This window comes from Pieris napi, chromosome 13, assembly GCF_905475465.1.
Source record: "Pieris napi chromosome 13, ilPieNapi1.2, whole genome shotgun sequence".
Lineage (NCBI taxonomy): Eukaryota > Metazoa > Arthropoda > Insecta > Lepidoptera > Pieridae > Pieris > Pieris napi.
The window spans coordinates 2,419,339-2,437,680 of NC_062246.1; the positions used below are offsets into that span (position 1 = coordinate 2,419,339).

Genomic DNA, 18,342 nt, shown 5'->3' on the forward strand with positions numbered 1-18,342 from the left:
GATTTGAAAAATCTATATAGGATTTTCAGTTTAACCAACCGAAATTTTAAATGTGCTATTAATTTTCTCGTCTAAAGAGCAATTATTTTCCACTCTTTAAAGCCAGTACGAGCGCTCATTATTCGAAACGGCATGACCCCGTCATGAATAACACGAAATTGTCAAAACAAACAGTGAAATGAGTCGTTGCGATCGGCTGCAATTAATTCCCAGCCTTTATAAAGCCATAATGTAAAAATTAATATAAAAAGTCTACTTTATTAATTTTATGATTTCTGCATATTTACTTTTTAATTAGAGGTACTTAGACATGTTAATTATATAAGCAATTAGCGCAGTGTTATATTGCAGAAGTAATTTAATACTTTTTCCTAATAGTAAAATATAAATTGAATGTGAAAATTTCCTATCGTGTCGCTAGGATGTCATTTGACAAGTTAAATTTGTATTAAACAGACCCATGAAAGTGGTTTCATATATATATATATGTAGGTACATTTGGATTCTAATTTACTTGTATGTTTTGAAACAAAATAATTAATTTATAATGCAAAAATAGGCCCAAACATATCCTTAAAGGTGATTCGCTGTTTTTGTACGCTCTTAATACGGGAAATTGTGTTATAATAGCATTTTTTTTTTGTTTTGTTTTGTTTTTTTTAGTCTCTGGAATATGACGAGTAATTAGAAGAGAGAGAGAAAAGATAAAAGTCTTTGTTTAAATTTCATTAGCAAATCGGAATGATAACAGTATTCATTCATCAGAGAGCGAACGTGTGACTGTTAAGTCGCTGTAGGAATAATTAATCTGCCAGACTCGCACTTCGTCATTGCTTCTCATCTGACACGAAGATTATAAAGCTGTAATTATGTACAATCATAATTGAACCTCCCACTCCCCCGCTCCCCCCATCTCATCTAAAGTATGGGGTAGAAATTTTTCATAAAATAGAGATATTTTTACCTATAAATAAAAAATGAGACATGCAGAAAAGTTCGGGCTTCAAATAACATTCTATTTTTAACATTGGTAACTGTTTAGTAACTAAAAATATTTGGGGCCTCATAGCCTAGCGGTCTTATTAAGTGGCAGCTAGGTGAGTTCGGGTTCGATTCCCGGTTCGAGGGCAAGTTTTAATTTAATTTAAATTTGTTCTCGGCCTTTGGGAGGGTTGTGCGGTACCGGGTGAGTGCTTAAACCGTACATAGAGGACACTGTCGAATTTCTAAAAAAGACAAGCACGTATTATAAAAATCCTATACTTGACGCTGGCTAATGCACAAATCGTGTCAGAGCTATAAATAAAAATAAAAAAAAAATAAAAAATACTTGTTATGATTAGATAAAATCAGTTACTTGTTCTTATACTTTTGATTATGTTCTTATATCTTGCATTATAAAAATTTACAAAAAAACCAGTTGCGGTTTAGGTCTGGGCCTCATTATTTCTGTATGTTTCATGATCATTTGTCAATCTAATAGGCAAGTAGGTGATCAGCCTCCTGTGCCTGACACACGCCGTCGACTTGTCGTCACCTTCACCGTTCGAGCGAATGTTAACTCAAACTCAAAATAATTTTATTTAAGTATATAGGTAAACAAGTACACTTATGAACGTCAGAAAAGAAGTTAAATTAATTCTAAATTTACATTTACTACTAGTCAAGGGCGTAGAGCGGGCATTAGAAGAACTGGCAAGAAACTTTCCCCCACTCTGTTTAATCACTAAGTTAAGTTAAGTTCAATGCGCAAATAGAAAGAAACTCCATTGGTGCACAGACGGGGACCGAACCTACGACCTCGGGGATGAGACAGGCACGCTGAACACACTAGGTGAACACTGCTCTATTCTGTTCATTATAATATTTTATATAGTTTGCTTTACCAATACCCCCTTTGTCACTATAATCCGATATTTATCGAAAAGTTTATAATTTTAAAGGTGCTTTCGAAGTTATTTTATTTAATCTAAGATTTAGATTTAGATTATATATAAATTACGTGTCACGTTGTTTGTCCGCTATGGACTCCTAAACTACCGAACCGATATCAATCAAATTTGTACACCGTGTGTAGTTTGATCCAATTGACAATTGAATTGAATTTGACAGAATTCTAACAGATGGCGCTGTGTTGAAAGTACCATAGTTTCACATAAGCTACAATTTAATGGCATAACAACCAAAAAAGCATGGTGATCCCCATGACAGTTGTTCTCCTGCCGTTTCCTTTGAATAGTTTACTACTATGTAAAATAACAAAAACCTTAGCCACAGCAACGCTTGGCCGAGTCTGCTAGTATTATATAAAACAAACTCGCACGCGACGGAGCGATAAATAAATTAATTTTATGAATGCAAACAGCATGTGATGCCATCTGTTGACGAAATAAGAAAGTCAAAGTCCATCATGAAATATCTGAAAATATGTCACGAAAGTGAGTGATATTGCGGTTTTTGGCATCCAAACTTCTAGTACCAACGAAATAAAACATTTCTGTATTTGCAAAACAAGATGTATGTATAATAACATGTATTATACCTTAATAAAATCCTAAATTGAGTTTAACTACAGTTAACACGATATTATTAGACTGTTAGGCGGAACGAAGTTCGCCGGGTCAGTCAGTATTTGAATAAAATATATTAATTGGCATGTGAAACTTTGTAAGCCAAATGCCAAAACTAACATATCTGTAATTCAAGTATAAACTAAAGTTAGAGCCAGAAAGTGTTTGCTTAATCAAAAGTATGCATTTGCTATGTGGTTGAATAATACTATATTCCATTTAGATGTAAAGCTGACGGAAACAGCTTGAGATTTGTATTTGAGGAACTGAATTTTTTAAGCGGCGCAAAAAGGGAGAGTTGCAGCTTTACCGTGTGTATTGTACTATTTGTCAGGGTCTTGTTTCTTATTTATTTATTTATTTGCTTAATGGTATTCCTACAGCTACTTACGAGTACTATACAATATTCAAAAAATTACACTATACACAAGAGCCAAAAATGGAATACACATTTAAACATACACAAAGCACAGTTACACCTATACAAATACAAAAAATACAAAGAATATATGTATGTAAATTCTAAATTCTAAGATTCATAGTTCATTACAACATATTTAGTATAAGGGAGGAATAACAAAGCCATTCTATCTAATAAAGGATACTAGAGATTTTATATAATTTCTTAAGCATTTTTTAAATACATTAAATATTTCTATTTGCTGGTAATTTCTGTTATAATCTGAAGGTATACGATGCATGACTCAGTTACGTAAATAGTTTGAATTAGACCGATCTTCTTGAATAAATTCGAGTTCGCTATTTTCGCTGACTTACTGGTCTTGGTTTATACGAAAAATCCAGTCTGTTCGCCCAATCCAAAGGACGGGTTCCTCCATCATTAGAACTGAAGGCCGGCTTGAAGGCACCAGTGGTTGACGTCGACATGTCAACCACATTTGCTCAGCAGTCGGAAACACTTCATTAGCGATACAGATACATGGTATTGATTATAGTCGCATAATTTAGATCTCAAAAAACATACCAACTAAAAATGGGCACTGCTCAGTACTCTGTTTTGTTGCTCTCGCCATGAACACTGATTTTCAGTGGGTCTTATGGCATTCTATTTGATATTTGAGTCAATAAAATAGCTATAGACATATAAAACTATTACTACTGTATTTCTTGGTGACGAGTGGATATTACAAAAGTACTTTTGGTAAAGTATATGTAAAATACTAGCTGACCCGGCAAACGTCGTTTTGCCATGTATATTATTTCTAGGAAACTTTTTTTTAGTTCAACTAAAATAACTATCTACTATAATAAAATAGGGTTTGATAGTAGAGGCGAAAAATTAGGGGTTGTGTGTATTTTTGTTTGTTGTATCATAAAAAATAAAAACAAAAATGATTGTCTGTAAATTTTGGGGTGGCCACTCCTTATCACTTAGGGGTATGAAGCCAATTGTCAGACTTACTGAATATGCATAAAAAATTTCATAAGAATCGGTCGAGCCGTTTCGGAGGAGTATGGGAACTAACATTGTGACACGAGAATTTTATATATTAGATTGAAGACGTGTTCAAATCTTTATGACAGTTATTTCTTCTTTGAACTCTGGTAACGTTTGGTGCTGTCCGGACACTTATTACCTAATAAAGGCGTTTCAAGTTTTTTTAAAAATGCTTACAATAGCGGATGCGCGTTGAAAACATTTTCAGAGTGGGTAAATACAAACGAAAATAAAAATGTCAACTGTGTACTTCATACAGAAATCGTCGAGAGCTGCTCAAGGCTTAACTGCGCCTGTTCGCTGTTGTTTTCAGATAATGTTTTATTCAAGGGATTATTTTACTAGCCTTTCTGTAGGTTCCGGTGACAATGTTTTGGGTATATTGGCTGAAACTGGTCAAAAGGAGAATGTTAATAAAACAAATACCTCGCTTAGAAAATTTAAAGATTTGGTATTGTGTTCTGTGTGCCTAGTATTATTTTTAGTTATATGTGATATAAAATAAATAAGATAATACTATAAATACCTATCTACGATGTCGTACATTATTATCGTTGGAAATGTGAATAATAGCGTGACAATTGAACAAAATAATAAATAACAATTGTATATTGGAGCAGCTTGTAACACGAATTGACAAGACGAAGAATTTCTCATATATGGAAAAGGATTTGATCTCTTACTGACGTAATGATGGACGATCACATGCCCATGAAACTTAAAATAAAGGCTTACAACAAACATTCTACCATACTTTACATATTTCTGCCAAACATGGGCTTTGACGGAATCCTTACAAAATAAAATAAGTGTAAAAATTACTTAGAACGCAGCAATGTAGGAATGAAAAGACTTGATAAGGTTAACTAACCTATGTAAATCTACAGTATGCAAAAACAACATGTAAAAGACTGAAATACCAATGGCCGGGACACATGGTAAAAGAAGACAGGGAAAATGGACAAAGAAGGTAACAAAGTAGTACCCTAGGGATGGAAAGAGAAGCAAGGGAAGGCAGATGAGGATTTAATAAACAATGTACCAATCATAATATGTAGCTACAAGTCGTTATTTATTTAAATACTTATGCTGATTTTTTTGGAAAAACACACAATATGTAGGTAAAAGTAATCAGTGGTGTGAATAAAGCTATTGTTTATGTATATTATGTACCTTGTGGGTCTACCTATCTCTCTTCGTTCTTGAGACGTTTTTTGACAAAGTCGATATAGATAATATTAGCTGAGACAACTCAAGTTTTCAGAGGTTGACATTTACCACAAGTTGTCTAACACATTTTCGCTTTGTCAGTTGTCACGTGTAGAATTGTGTACTTGTGATTGTGTAGTTTAGTTTTAATTTGTTGGTTATAAAATTTAACTATACCCACGCTTGATGATTAAATGTTATAACTAAATCTTGTTCAGACATCAAATTAAGTGTTAGTGATTACTATAATTTGTCACTATGGTTGCAGTAAAACCAAAACTTCTTAAGAAGGAAAAACTTCCAGGTATCAAAATTAAATCGAAAAAACCATTTAAGAAAACTGGTACTGCTAAGGAGCATGTTAAATCGAATAATGTAAAAAATAAAATAAAAGAAACGTCGATTGTAAGCTCTACGAAGAAGAAAGTCAAATACATTTATCCTTCCAAAGCTATTGATGAAAATTTATTAGATTTATCTTTAAATGCTCTTAGTAAGTTAACAGAGAATTACAACACAAAAAATATGATTTTTGGTGATGAAAATCCAATATTTTTGCAAATCCGTTGCATAAAAATTCAAAACACTACAGGAAATATAAAGTTGTAAGTAAGATTGATACTATTTTGTATAAAAAGCTTAACAATGCTACTACATAATGTAAGAAATCTAATATTTCAAAAAGTTCATATGCTATTACATGGGGTATTATATCATTATTAATATATTTATTAATTGTTTTAAGAGGTGTAGTGTAAGGACATCCTTCAACATGTATTTAAGATACACATCTATTTAAATACATATTTAAGAAATATTTAAAGGCTTTTCATTAAAGAAATTAATACCTAATATTTTTTTAGTGTCCTACCTCACAGTACAGCTGCTTCACCAGGAGAAATATGTTTAATAACACCAGATTTGAAAAAAGGAAAGAAACCTGACCATGAACCTACTATTGAACATTGGGAAGATCTTTTGAGAAAAGCTGGAGTTACCAGTGTATGTATAGTAATATTAAAATATCTCTCATTCAAAAAGCAGTGACCAAGACTGACTGACTGTTATATTATTTTAATATTTACAAGGTGTTAATCTAGTTATTTGAGAGGTTGATTTAGTACCGTTATAAATTAGATAATAGTTTTGTATAATTTATTTGTAATAATATGTTTCAGGTGAAAACCATACTACCTATGCGACAGTTACGAGTAGAATATGATCAGTTTGAATTGAGAAGAAGACTTATGACACAACATGACTTTATTATGGTTGATACAAGAGTTTTAAATCATGTATCCCACCATTTAGGAAATATGTTTTTCAAGAAACATAACATGCTTATCCCAGTAAATATTAATGAAAAGAAAGATTTAAAAAAGGATATTGATGTTGGATTGCGCACTGTTATGTTAAGATTGAATGAAGGTGCTATATCAAATTTGGTAGTTGGACACACTGGAATGCCTCAAGGACATATAAAGGAAAATATACTAGCTATTATTAAGCAATTAGCAGAAAGATATCCTGGAGGAGAACCAAATATAAGATCTCTTTTTCTTAAATTACCACAGTCACTTTCTCTACCTATATATATGACACTGAGTAAGTTCCTAATTATTTCATGAACAGTAATACTGAATGATTGTTATATAGGATATTTTTAGGTAGATGATAAATTTAGCTAAGATTTACTAATGGTGCATATAAACTCTGTGGTATATATAAAACATTGTATTATAAAAATTTAATATTTACTAGAATATTTAGTACCTTTAATCCATTTCATTTCAATAATTAAACTAGTTTTAACATACTGTTAGTATACTGCCAATTTTTTAAGTAAATGAAAATATATGTTTTTACAGGACCCTCTAATCTGATTGCACCACCAAAAATTAAGAAACATGTACCAAAAGAATTCAGAGAATATGAAGATGAACTTTCAACAATACCAGGTGCTATTGTTAAAATTGCTCCAGGTGGAAGTGTCTATGTAAAAATTCAAAAGGATAAATTAACAAAAAAACAGTATGTTTCTATATAATTTGTCAATTAATTAAAGATTATTTTATATGCTTTTTGTGAGACACTAGTCCCACTAATATTTTTAACCCTTAACAAGTCAGGTTAAATAAGCCTGTAAATATTAGTATAGGTAACTCACTAACAACATTTTTGTAACTCATTATAGTAGTTTATTAAATAATCAAAAATTAAGGCTACAAAATTTTTATTTTACAATAGAAATTCACATAATAATCATGCAATGGTTGATAGTGTCAAAAAGTTTTAAATATAGTTATTTATTATCTGCTGTATTGCAAAGAATTAAAAAATTTTGATGATAATGTAGGTTACAGTCAGTGTCATAAAAAATATATATGTATATTTTTTTTACAGAGATAACAAAGAAGATGCTCAAGATGAAGAAATGGATGAATCTAGTGATAATGAAAGTGAATAGAATATTCATTACTTTATTGTAAAATAATAAACTTTAAATCATAATAAATTGTATGCATTTAACTAATTGTTATATATCAACTTTTATCAGTACCAGACTTCTAAGTAATAATAGACACTTGCATTTTGGGAGGCCAAACTTTTTTGAACTTCTTGAAATTCTTAACTTCACCCAGAATTGGTTTTATTTCAATAGGTTCTCTTTTTACAATTAGGTCATTCCTTAAGATAATTGTAGTACTGCCAATATCAATGTTATGAAACTTTTCATCCAAATCTGATATATCCTCCTTCTTTATTGTCCTTGTGTTAACAAGGTTAGAGTTTCTTTCCATTAATTCTTGTAATTTAGTGCCACGCAATTCTTCCACCTTAACATTGTCTACTTTAACAATATTTGCCTCGGGTATTAATTCCTTTTCATTAATTAAATTAGTTTCTGGACAGGGTTTCTTTTTTCCCAAAAAATTGAATAGGTCATCATCATCTTCACTAGCCATTTTTCTTTTAGATGGTTTGGCCAAATTTAACTTTTTATCTGTATTCTTGTTTGTTTCATTGGTAACAAAGTTGAACATTCCATCATCATCATCATTACTTAATGCAATTTTTTTAGAACTGTTGCTTAAGTCTTCCTCAGCTGCCCTTTTATTTCCATCATATGATGAAACGCTATGAGCGTGAATTTTTTTATTACTGATGCTGTCATCATTTTCATCACTTAACTTCCTTTTTCTTTTTGAAATTTCAGAATCAATGTCATTTTTGGAATTTAAACTTTCATTAATTACAACATTTTCTTTCTTATGAGAATCTTGTGATGATTCTTGTGTCTCTGGTGCTAAAATTTTATTACTTTTAACAGCAGCACCAGTTACTTGCTTAATAACTTCTGATGTAAAATTAAAATCTGGATTACAATACTTATTGGTAGAACAGTAAAGAATTGCCAAACCAATTTCAGGATCTGGTATTAACCTTTTGCCCTTGCTTTTTAAAAATCCAACAATATTATTTATTTGTTCTTTTTGAGCTTGGCTTTCTTGAGAAGTTGATGTTATATTATACTGTATAACAATAACATTTGGTTCACAAAGACCTGACTTTGTCATTTTGCATTCACTTAATAAAAGAGGTTTAGCAGAACTTTTCAACAATACCACTTCATACATTTCCATCTGTCTCTTTGAGAAAAAAACAAAGCTTTTTCCACTAAAAAGCTGTTGTCTCTGATCATTGGGTAAAAATGAAACAATTTCTTTATTTAATGTAGTTTCTACAATTTGAGGCACAAAGTCTTTTGGACTTGGTAAAGGCCCATTTGTGTTCACTGCTTCAAGACACTTCTTCCAATATTCTGTAGTCACAATATGTGAGCCTTGCACTAATGCTAACACAACTTTTATTGTTAATGTTATTGCAGGCATAGTTAAATAATAACATGTGTCATCCCAGTTATTTTTTAATTCTCCACCTAGCTTCATAAGATGTACACTTAAAGTTTGAAGATTTTCCCCCTTTAGAGTGGAGGTGCATGTTATGAAATGAAGTTGATTTACTTTCCATATACAGTTCATTTTGCCAAATTTTACAACATCACCAGAATTTATTATGTGGTCAACCTCACTGACCACTTTCTCAATATTATTGTTGATATAAGTTCCATACTTTGATCCTAGATCGCGAAGGACAAGTTCACCATCCTTGACAGACAACGTTGCATGCTTCCTACTTAGTGAGGGATCATCAGGAACTGCAAAATTACTATTTTGAGCATCAATGCTTCGACCTACCGTGACATTTTTATTTTCGTTAACGTAAATAATTCTACTCTCACTATTTGAGGTAAGGAACCACATTATACAGATCTAATTTGGCGTAGTAAGTTAGCATAAACGGGTTTTTATCACATGTAGGTTATCAAATAGTATTGTAGTTTAAGATTGATATACCTCACTGCCCAGTTACGAATTTCTTCACTTTAGCGCACTGCGCGATTATAACATATAATTGCTTTAACTTGTAAGTGTTTTACAAACTATTCGATTTCAGACGCGGAAAATAAGATGCCGAGTGCCGACAGCCAATTACCATTTACCAAGCTAAATTCAAAAATCAAATTAAAGTTTATGTGTTGATATTATGTCAACAAAAGTTACAATTGACATTTTGTAAAATTACTTTGCGAAGTCTGTGAAGTTTACAATTTTACAAAAATAAATTGACTTAAAAGGTTTCGTTACCAGGGGGTCTAGCCAAGATGGCTTAACAGTAGTGTATGTAGAAAGTCGAAAACTAAATTTGTATGAAAATGACAGCTCGTGTCGACAGTCGGTAGCCTAGGCCCTAAAGGCGTGAGTCGGGATACAATAAGCGACGCCATGACAGTGCTACGAAAAGACACACATTAACGCTTACGCTATTCGGTAGCCAACGGCCAATTAATGTTTCGGCAGTGTAGAAAAAACGGCGTTTCTCCGCCATGTTTTAGCGTGATCTCAAAAGCTGCTGTTTGCAATAATTCAGTACAACTATTGCCATCTTTAATGACTACCGTTTTAAAAACATCTCATATTTTGGACGTTTTAACGAAATGGTTTTAATTTGTTATCTGTCTTTTTTTTAACGATCTCGTGTAATTATAATAATTTAAACTAGAGTGAATATTTTTAAGTTAAGAGTTTTAGTTTTTCTATGAATCAATGCGAGGATAACATAATAGACACAGATAAATATGAAAATATCAAGAAAATCAGCAAATTAGTAGAGGTAAATCCTGTTTATATTGGATATCTTTTATTGATATTTATATTGCATGTAAGTTTATAAAATTGTTCTTTAGTTTGAAAAATACACATATACCATTTAATATTGCTTATATTACGTAATCACAAAGTAAAATGATTGTACATTTTATTTATATTATTTCAGATGAGAAAGCAGTCACTAATGAACATAATTAGAAGTTCTAAATATATTTTATTGTAATTATAATAGAAGCTAATGATATAACATTGATTTAAATTAATCAAATAAAGTGGATTTATACTTCTTGAACTTTGGAAATATAAAATCTAGTGAGCAATACTAAGTAATGGTAAGCAGATATTTTCTTTAATTATTTATAAATGTTAATATACTAGAGAAGTTATTATAATATTGTTAATGAATGAGAAGTTTGAATTCAAGTCCCTTGGGAGTTACTGACATTGTTTGGTTATTAAAAACTTTAATTGACAATAAGCAGCAAAGTGACAAATTAAGTATATTTTTAAGTTTAGAATTAAGTAAAGAGTTTTAATATTAAAGTTACCTATTGAACAAACCTTGGACTGATCTTACAGTTTAGTTTGTCAGTTTTCTATTTGATCAAAGTACTAAAATATTTTATTTTCAGAAAAAGAGAAGCTAATAAGACAACTAAAAATATATAAAAAAAACCACAAATGGACAAGTCTTATCTTTTAATTAATTTAAGTGTTATATTATGTACCTGAAAATGAATTTGATAATGGGGAATGAAGCATTTTATGAATAATGTAAAAAATAAGACAAGTTGTATGAAATAATGCAGACTGCATTATGTTAAGGAAGATATATGGTGCCTTATTTTAATAAAAAAATAACCATAACTGAATCATTTTTATTTTGCTACCTGTTTGTTTAATATTCCTAACTATTAGTAGGTACGGGTCATTCATATGTGCATTATCTGTAGGTATATTCTTGTAAAATGAACTAATATTGTGAACCACTTTAATGGCTTTTCCTACTAAAGAAGACATAGGTAAATTGCCAAAAATAAAACTGACAAATACATAACATACAATGTTTATTCATTTCTTACTTAAACAGATTTTGCATTTACATATTAACTAGTAGCAAATCACTGATATAACCAAAAGTTAATTGACATAAATATTAACTTAAAATCAGCATCAAACTTAAATTTATATCTAAGATGTTGGAACATCAATATGGAATCAAAGGTTCATTAAGGGTTTTAATGTCATACCAGACTAAGTTTCTATTTTATAATTTTTATTAATCCCTCTTTTCATTTCATTGAGTACTTGCTGCTTTTCAATTCTCACTTTCTAAAAGTATAAATTTATTATAAACAATCAACCTTTATGACTCTAACTTAAACTGAAATTGTTTGATGGACATAAACAGAGATAATTCCAACTAGTAGCAAAACACATATAAATTCTACACTTATATACAAAACTGCTTTCAAATTGACATTAAAAATGTTCAAGCACAAACACCAAACCTAATTAAAGCTTAAATCAAACTCTAATTTCAGTGTTCACACTAGTCTACGTTTTTTTTCTATTGTTTTTTAATTCCTTGGACTTTATCAAGTTCTAGTCAACCTTATTTTCAATCTTTATTTATCAATCCACAGTACTATTTATATTGTTTCTTCTAACCGGTAACAAAATATGTTGCTTCTTCATTATGCAGATTAGTTGTGAGGTCAAATCCTAAAAATATCAAAGTATGAGTACTACTAATTATTATATATCGCGATTATGCAATTTCAAAATATTGTATTAATTTGTAGCCTTAAATTTATGACAAAACATGAAACAAACCATAATTAATTTAAACATGCAATTAAATTCATATATTCACTTTGCACCTTCCGTAAATTCCACTTAAATCGAAAATTGTTTCGACCTTGCTGATATTCTAATGTTTGTTTATAAAAGTGACATTAGGAATACATTTAATCCAGAGACAATATGACGGAATAAGGTGCTACGAACAGCAGCTCGCATCTACGCTGTCGACTTTGCGGTAATGTATCGACATGCCTCTTGGCTACAAACGAAGCGTTTTCGACAGTACAATTACGCAAAAGCGGTAGTGTATGTAGAATACTTTTCGACACCAATATGGCTAGACCCCCAGGCCATAAAGTATTTTAAAAAATTCAATAAATTTATAATTAGATACCTACTATAAACTATTATTTCTTCTTCATATAAGTCCGCCTATACTAGTACCTGCCACCGTACTGCTTTATCCTAAAACTAGGGCAAAGTTCTAAATGTAATTAGGACCCGAACTTCGGGTAAGATTCAGAAAGCGCTAAGTCTGACTCCTGTACGTTAAAAATGGATTTTTATTTTTAATGGAAGTCATAGTCCTAGTTAAAGGCATTAGCAAAAGGCCAAAAGGTCTTGCGATAAGAGCACTTGGCCTAGTGGCTTGATTTATGAGGTCGTAGGGGTTCCGAGGTTAGAAACCTCGTCTGTACACCAAAATGACTTCTATGAGTATTTAAAAGTTAACACTCACCCGTACGTTAAGGAAAACATCGTAAAGAAACCATCATGTCTTAGAAAAAAATGGATGGCGTGTCAGCCCCAGGCTATTTGTGTTTAAAAATTAATAGGTAACAGATAGACCACTGGTGGGCCACACACTTTTTTCTTATGAGATACAAATAAAATAATATCTCAAAAATAGGCAATGCAATGTTGGTTTTAATTTTGTCAGCTTCACAGATTTGATCAGTACTCAGCTAGAGGCAAATATAGAGGTGGGCAAGGTGGTCCATGGCCATCTCAGGACATCCAATGTTGGGTTACAAACTTGAAATTCTAGAAAGAATATTTGCCAATTGCTATTATACTAAGCAATCAGCAGTAAGTGGTGTAGCAGGCTGTGTTCACACACGACAATTAAATAACTTCAAACAATAATTATTATATCGACATTTATTGGTACTATACATATATACTTGGGCAAATACCAGGTGCGTCTACATACCCAAGTAAATTCAAGTTCAAAGACCTTTTATCTAACCTCTTGCATAACTTTATACATATTAGCTCTTGTTAAAAAAAAGTTACCAAGCTGAAGTCAGTTTTTAAAATCAATAAAGTCATAAATTAACAGTGTGGCATTTATTATTATAACAAAATACAGTAATATAATGCTTATATACATATGTGATAATCATTAAAAATAACTTTAAGAACTAGCTACTTGTTTTAAGGGTCCTTCTAAATATTGTGCAATTGCATTAATTTTTTCTTTCAAAATACCAAAGCCAACAGTTTCCTTAGAATACAAGCACAGTAATAAATTAGCTACTTGGGTAACAGCAATCTTTCCATTCTGACAGTCTACAAGAATTAAATGTAATTTATCTTCTTTAAAAACATTTTTCCCCTGTTTCTCATATGCTGACCAGACGTTACTTGCAATAGCAGCTGTTACTCTTGCATCCTTATCATTGTAACCTGAATATGCTAGGAGTGCACCTTGATGTGTCAAGAGCCTGAAAGTTAAGAATAAATTGTCAAAACTATAAAATTTAACACAAATCAGTAAAACAATGGTTTTTATAGTTACAATGTATTTTCTACACCTCCTGTATTTGCTTGACTAAGCACTTGTGTCAACGCTTTTGGTTTTAACATTTTAACAAATATGTGATACACTGTTTGAAATCAGGCTGTATATAATAGTTGATTACACGTTATTGGATAATATTGAATTGATTGCGTCTCCTTAAAGACCCATTCTAAATTCTATTATCAAATGTAAGTTTTACACAGATACTTTAATCACATTAATTATTTTTTTACTTTTAAATTTATTATTTGTACTTCCTTGCAAGAGATTATTTAATATTTATGCTTAGTTGATAGAATAATGACAGGACAATAAAGCACAGTAACTAGTAAGTCGTAAGACCCATTGACAGTAACATGGTTATGACAGTAGTGTTGTTTTTTTGTATCTGTAGTTTCGACCATAGAAATGATAACGTAATAAAGAATGAAACGAAATTTGACATAAAATCGTAGCTAGAGTATAGAACTAGATGAGCTTCTAAAATAACAATAATAACTAAAGAGAGAAGGCATTAACGTGAAATACTTAAGTGCAAGCGAAACAGAGTAACAGTTTTTCTGTCTCTATTTGCGTATTGGGTTTTATTTGTTTACCACCGAGCCCTTGGTGGTAAATTCTTTCACCATAAATATACTACATTATCCTTGAGTAACATAGGCTATATATAGCTATATGTGCCTTTTTTATGTCCAAAACATTTCAAGCTGAGACTATTTTGACTGGGATATAATATGACATACGAGTAACCTAACCACAACATTCTTAGCCATGTATTTACATTCGTAATAAATATAAAATAACAGAATTTAATATTAATATCATTTATTATTGATAACACAAAAGTTTCTTGTCTTATTACATCATTTTCTTCTGCTTAATCAAGTAATTTCTAAATGCGACCTGCTTTTCCTTAAAAGACCTTTTTATTTTCCCTCGTGCTTTATGTTTAACCATCTGATATGACTTTGTTTTACGCTTTTCCCTATTTGTTTTAGAACAGTTAGCATTTTTCCTTCTGTCTTTATAACCAAACTTTTCCCTCTCCTCACGACCTTTTAGCACACTTTCTAGCCGCGCATTTTTGTCATGCTTTCGTTTTTTGTAAATATTTTCAATGTCAGCGAGTTTTACTAATTCAGAGGATTCATCCTCTTCTTCTACAGCAACTGACTTCCGTTTTACTCCTGTTATATGCTTCTTAATTTGAGCAGCTTCAATTCTTTTAAAATCTTCATCTGTGAATATTTTGTCCATGGCAACTTCACGTGCTGTTTTAATCTTTTCCTGTATTTCTTCTGGAGTTAGTTTCCGTTTACCTTTTAAAATTTTTCGATTTTCAACAGTTGGTGGAATATTTTCTCCATTTTTGTCACTAGGATCAACCTTTTTCTCTTCTTCTTCTTCTTCTTCGGTTTCAGGTTCACTCTCATCACTATCAGAAATATTAATTTCCGAATCTGAAGAAGCAACATCAACCCATTCATCGTCAGATTCAGCCACTTTCTTTTTAAGTTTCCTGACACCTTTTTTAGCATTATCTGTTATATCTTCTTTTTCTAACAAGACTTCTGATCCTGGTACATAATCCTTTATGTCCATTTCACCATATTGCTTTGTCTTGAGATCTAAAGACGCTTCCGAGGGTCGTCCCCTATCTTTTTTATGAAGCATCTTTGGCATTGATTGCCTGTAAAGTTGAATTAATGATCTGGCTGCCATCATGACAGATTTTTCTTTGTAGGTTTTATACTGTACTAAATCTTGAAGAAGGTCTTCTGTAACAGCCAAAGGGCAACGAGCACAGATTTCTCTAACAGCATTTAATCCTACTGCCATTACATCTGTAGAATTTCTTTCAGTAATAAAATTATTTGCAATAGACTTCATAACAGGTTCAATAACCTCTGGAGGTACCAGCTCATGAGCAGACTGAGCGGCAAATTGAAGTATCCTTGTGACTTCTCTTTGATGTGGCATTAATAATCTTGCAATAAAAGGATAATAGTTAAACAAAAACAAATTGTGTAAACCAATCAGCCTTGATATAACATCCAAAGTCATTAATTTTACCTCAAATCGGTCATTAGAAGCTTCTACTTGTTTAAATAACTTTTCAGCAAATCCTTGAGGATTGTTTATGAGGTGAAGTGCAGAAAAATTAAAAATAGGTGCTTTCTCTTTCCTCTTTTTGATTTTCTTTGCAATTTTCTTAACTTTATCTACCATTTTTTCACGTTTCCGGGTTTTCTTGTTGAATTTATTTGATATCATTGTATCTCTTGGGTCTACTTCATCTTCACTATCTGAATCTGGCTTCTCCTCTTCCTCACGACTCAAAAAAAATTTCAGGGAAGCTACCATAACTTTAGTAACCTTTGAAAAGCATCCAATATCAGCAATTATGTTGACAGTTTTATGATCATTCCAAATATTTTTATGGTATAATTCAATCAATATATCAACTGCCAGCTTGGATGTTTTCACATTTGTATCTCGCAACATAGTAAAAATAAAATTCTGTAGTGTTGAGTTTAATTTCATATCTTTATGCTTCATATTCATATTTTTGATGTCTGTAATTATATGAGTTTTTAAATATTCTCTAAGATTTTTATCTTGGCACTTAATTAAGAAGAAAAATATTTCCAACAAGTCAAATGCACTTACAAAATTTTTATTTCTCAAGAGGATGAGGCATTTACACAAGGCTAGCCTCATATCATTATGAAGAACAGTGTTATGCGTTTTCAAAATGTCCACAATCTTTTGTGGGAAAGTCTTCATATCATTTTGATAACACTGAGTAACCTGTGCTAAGAACATTGCTTGCTCATCCAATTTCTTACTATACTGCGTAGGATTCAGGTTAAATATTTCCAACGTTGTTTCAAAATGAGCAAGTTGTTGTCGAAATTCATCTTTATATGAATCTGGATCTCTCTTAACCAAATTTTGTAACTGAGTCAAATTATTTGGTAGCTGATTGTTGTGACGCACCATTTTAATTGTATGTATTTCTTTGCTTTATGGAATTCACATATCACAAAATATATCAGGTTAATAAAATTCCACAATTATTCAACATTTAAAACATGTGGCTTCAAAAATGTTACATGTTTTTAACATGTGAAAAATGACATTGATAATGTGTCATGTTCTTGTCAAATGTCATATCAGTTAGTGTGTCCTGTGGGCTGTGACAATACGTATTCATATATCTTCTATAATAAAATCGTGAATGTCACATTCAAATTTCATTTTAAAATTTAAAAATTAAAAGCATTGCGAGGGAATTGCTCCCTAGCTCTTTCTTACCGAGACTGTTGTATAAAAATGTATAAACCACATTAATAAATCAATATAATTGTTTGTGACAATTTATGACGCAAAAAATAGATGTACATATATGTAATAAAAATCATGTGTCCAATTCACACGTGGTAGAAGTGAAACCTTCAAAAACAAAGTTTTTATAATTAAAATATGTAAATTAGACTTTTTCTCTATCAAAATGTAGGATCTTTTCTTTAAAAAAAATATATTTTAATGTTAAATTTTTATTTATAACTTTAATTTGGTAAAAACTAAAATAATAAAAGTTTGAAATAAATTCACAAGATCCAACGTGGGAGAAAATGAGATAGGAAGCATTATACAGTGTATAAACTTTTAATTAAGTGTAGTACGAAGTTTTCACTTCAAAAAGTTTCTATAACTAATGATTTGTAAATAAAATTGATAAATAATCTAATTTTATAATTAAACTACTTACTTGACTTACTTATTTAATTTTCATCAAATCTGTTTTTTTATTTCAGAAAATGTTCAAATACACACTAATTTAAAGTTTATACACTGTATAATGCCTCCTATCTCACTCTCTCCCACGCCAAATCCTATTAATTTATGTGTCTGTCTCTTTTTACTGTCGCTTTTTCCGTTGCATCCGGTTTGAAATCACAACGATTCTAAAGAAGTTTCACTTCAAAAAGTATTGAATTCGAGTATAGGGATTAGTTTCACTTATAGAATTCCAAAGGCCAAAAATATAATATTTTTTGTCAGTCAGCCTATGACGTCACATAGCGAGCGTGGGTTGAAGGAATGAACGCGAACTCACGCGGACAAATTGATGCATGAGGGTTTTTTAGGTAATATGAAACAAGGACATTACTAATTACTAGCTTTTTCACAATGTTTATTAACACTATTTCTTTATTGATATAGAAGGAATCTTTATTACGATAACCTCAACTGTAC

The 18,342-nt window shown here is 31.0% G+C and overlaps 4 protein-coding genes and 1 long non-coding RNA gene across 6 annotated transcripts; 2 read left to right on the forward strand and 3 right to left on the reverse strand.

Moving 5' to 3' along the window:
* The first annotated feature begins 5,335 nt into the window (after positions 1-5,335).
* Positions 5,336-7,749, forward strand: LOC125055149 (ribosomal L1 domain-containing protein CG13096). The gene is made up of 5 exons (XM_047657421.1): positions 5,336-5,843; positions 6,102-6,240; positions 6,417-6,843; positions 7,107-7,269; positions 7,642-7,749. The coding sequence occupies exons 1-5, from the start codon at positions 5,497-5,499 to the stop codon at positions 7,703-7,705; spliced, it is 1,140 nt and encodes a 379-aa protein (XP_047513377.1). The 5' UTR covers positions 5,336-5,496; the 3' UTR covers positions 7,706-7,749.
* On the reverse strand, positions 7,705-9,834 carry LOC125055148 (nibrin). The gene has a single exon (XM_047657420.1). The coding sequence runs from the start codon at positions 9,561-9,563 to the stop codon at positions 7,806-7,808; it is 1,758 nt and encodes a 585-aa protein (XP_047513376.1). The 5' UTR covers positions 9,564-9,834; the 3' UTR covers positions 7,705-7,805.
* A 580-nt stretch (positions 9,835-10,414) lies between these two features.
* On the forward strand, positions 10,415-10,709 carry LOC125055462. Its single transcript, XR_007117897.1, has 2 exons — positions 10,415-10,473; positions 10,636-10,709. It is a non-coding gene; the product is annotated as an uncharacterized LOC125055462 (long non-coding RNA).
* Positions 10,710-13,610: 2,901 nt separating this feature from the next.
* On the reverse strand, positions 13,611-14,389 carry LOC125055107 (ragulator complex protein LAMTOR2 homolog). Its single transcript, XM_047657350.1, has 2 exons — positions 14,077-14,389; positions 13,611-14,002 (listed from the first exon to the last, which is right to left on the reverse strand). Exons 1-2 carry the CDS (start codon positions 14,142-14,144, stop codon positions 13,693-13,695), a joined length of 378 nt encoding a protein of 125 aa, XP_047513306.1. The 5' UTR covers positions 14,145-14,389; the 3' UTR covers positions 13,611-13,692.
* A 498-nt stretch (positions 14,390-14,887) lies between these two features.
* On the reverse strand, positions 14,888-17,220 carry LOC125055106 (protein SDA1 homolog). Of its 2 annotated transcripts, XM_047657349.1 has the most exons (2): positions 16,750-16,877; positions 14,888-16,655 (listed from the first exon to the last, which is right to left on the reverse strand). In XM_047657349.1, the coding sequence occupies exon 2, from the start codon at positions 16,642-16,644 to the stop codon at positions 14,938-14,940; it is 1,707 nt and encodes a 568-aa protein (XP_047513305.1). In that variant the 5' UTR covers positions 16,645-16,655; positions 16,750-16,877; the 3' UTR covers positions 14,888-14,937. The 2 variants fall into 2 exon arrangements, with proteins under 2 accessions (XP_047513305.1, XP_047513304.1); XM_047657348.1 differs by having other exon boundaries at positions 14,888-17,220.
* Between the last annotated feature and the right edge of the window lie 1,122 nt (positions 17,221-18,342).

Coding starts and splice junctions, on each gene's coding strand:
- LOC125055106 (XM_047657348.1), bottom strand. CDS start 17,082: ATGGTGCGTCACAACAATCAGCTACCAAATAATTTGACTCAGTTACAA.
- LOC125055149 (XM_047657421.1), top strand. CDS start 5,497: ATGGTTGCAGTAAAACCAAAACTTCTTAAGAAGGAAAAACTTCCAGGT. Junction 5,844..6,101: donor ACTACAGGAAATATAAAGTT/GTAAGTAAGATT, acceptor ATATTTTTTTAG/TGTCCTACCTCACAGTACAG. Junction 7,270..7,641: donor GATAAATTAACAAAAAAACA/GTATGTTTCTAT, acceptor TTTTTTTTACAG/AGATAACAAAGAAGATGCTC.
- LOC125055107 (XM_047657350.1), bottom strand. CDS start 14,144: ATGTTAAAACCAAAAGCGTTGACACAAGTGCTTAGTCAAGCAAATACA. Junction 14,003..14,076: donor GGAGGTGTAGAAAATACATT/GTAACTATAAAA, acceptor CTTAACTTTCAG/GCTCTTGACACATCAAGGTG.
- LOC125055148 (XM_047657420.1), bottom strand. CDS start 9,563: ATGTGGTTCCTTACCTCAAATAGTGAGAGTAGAATTATTTACGTTAAC.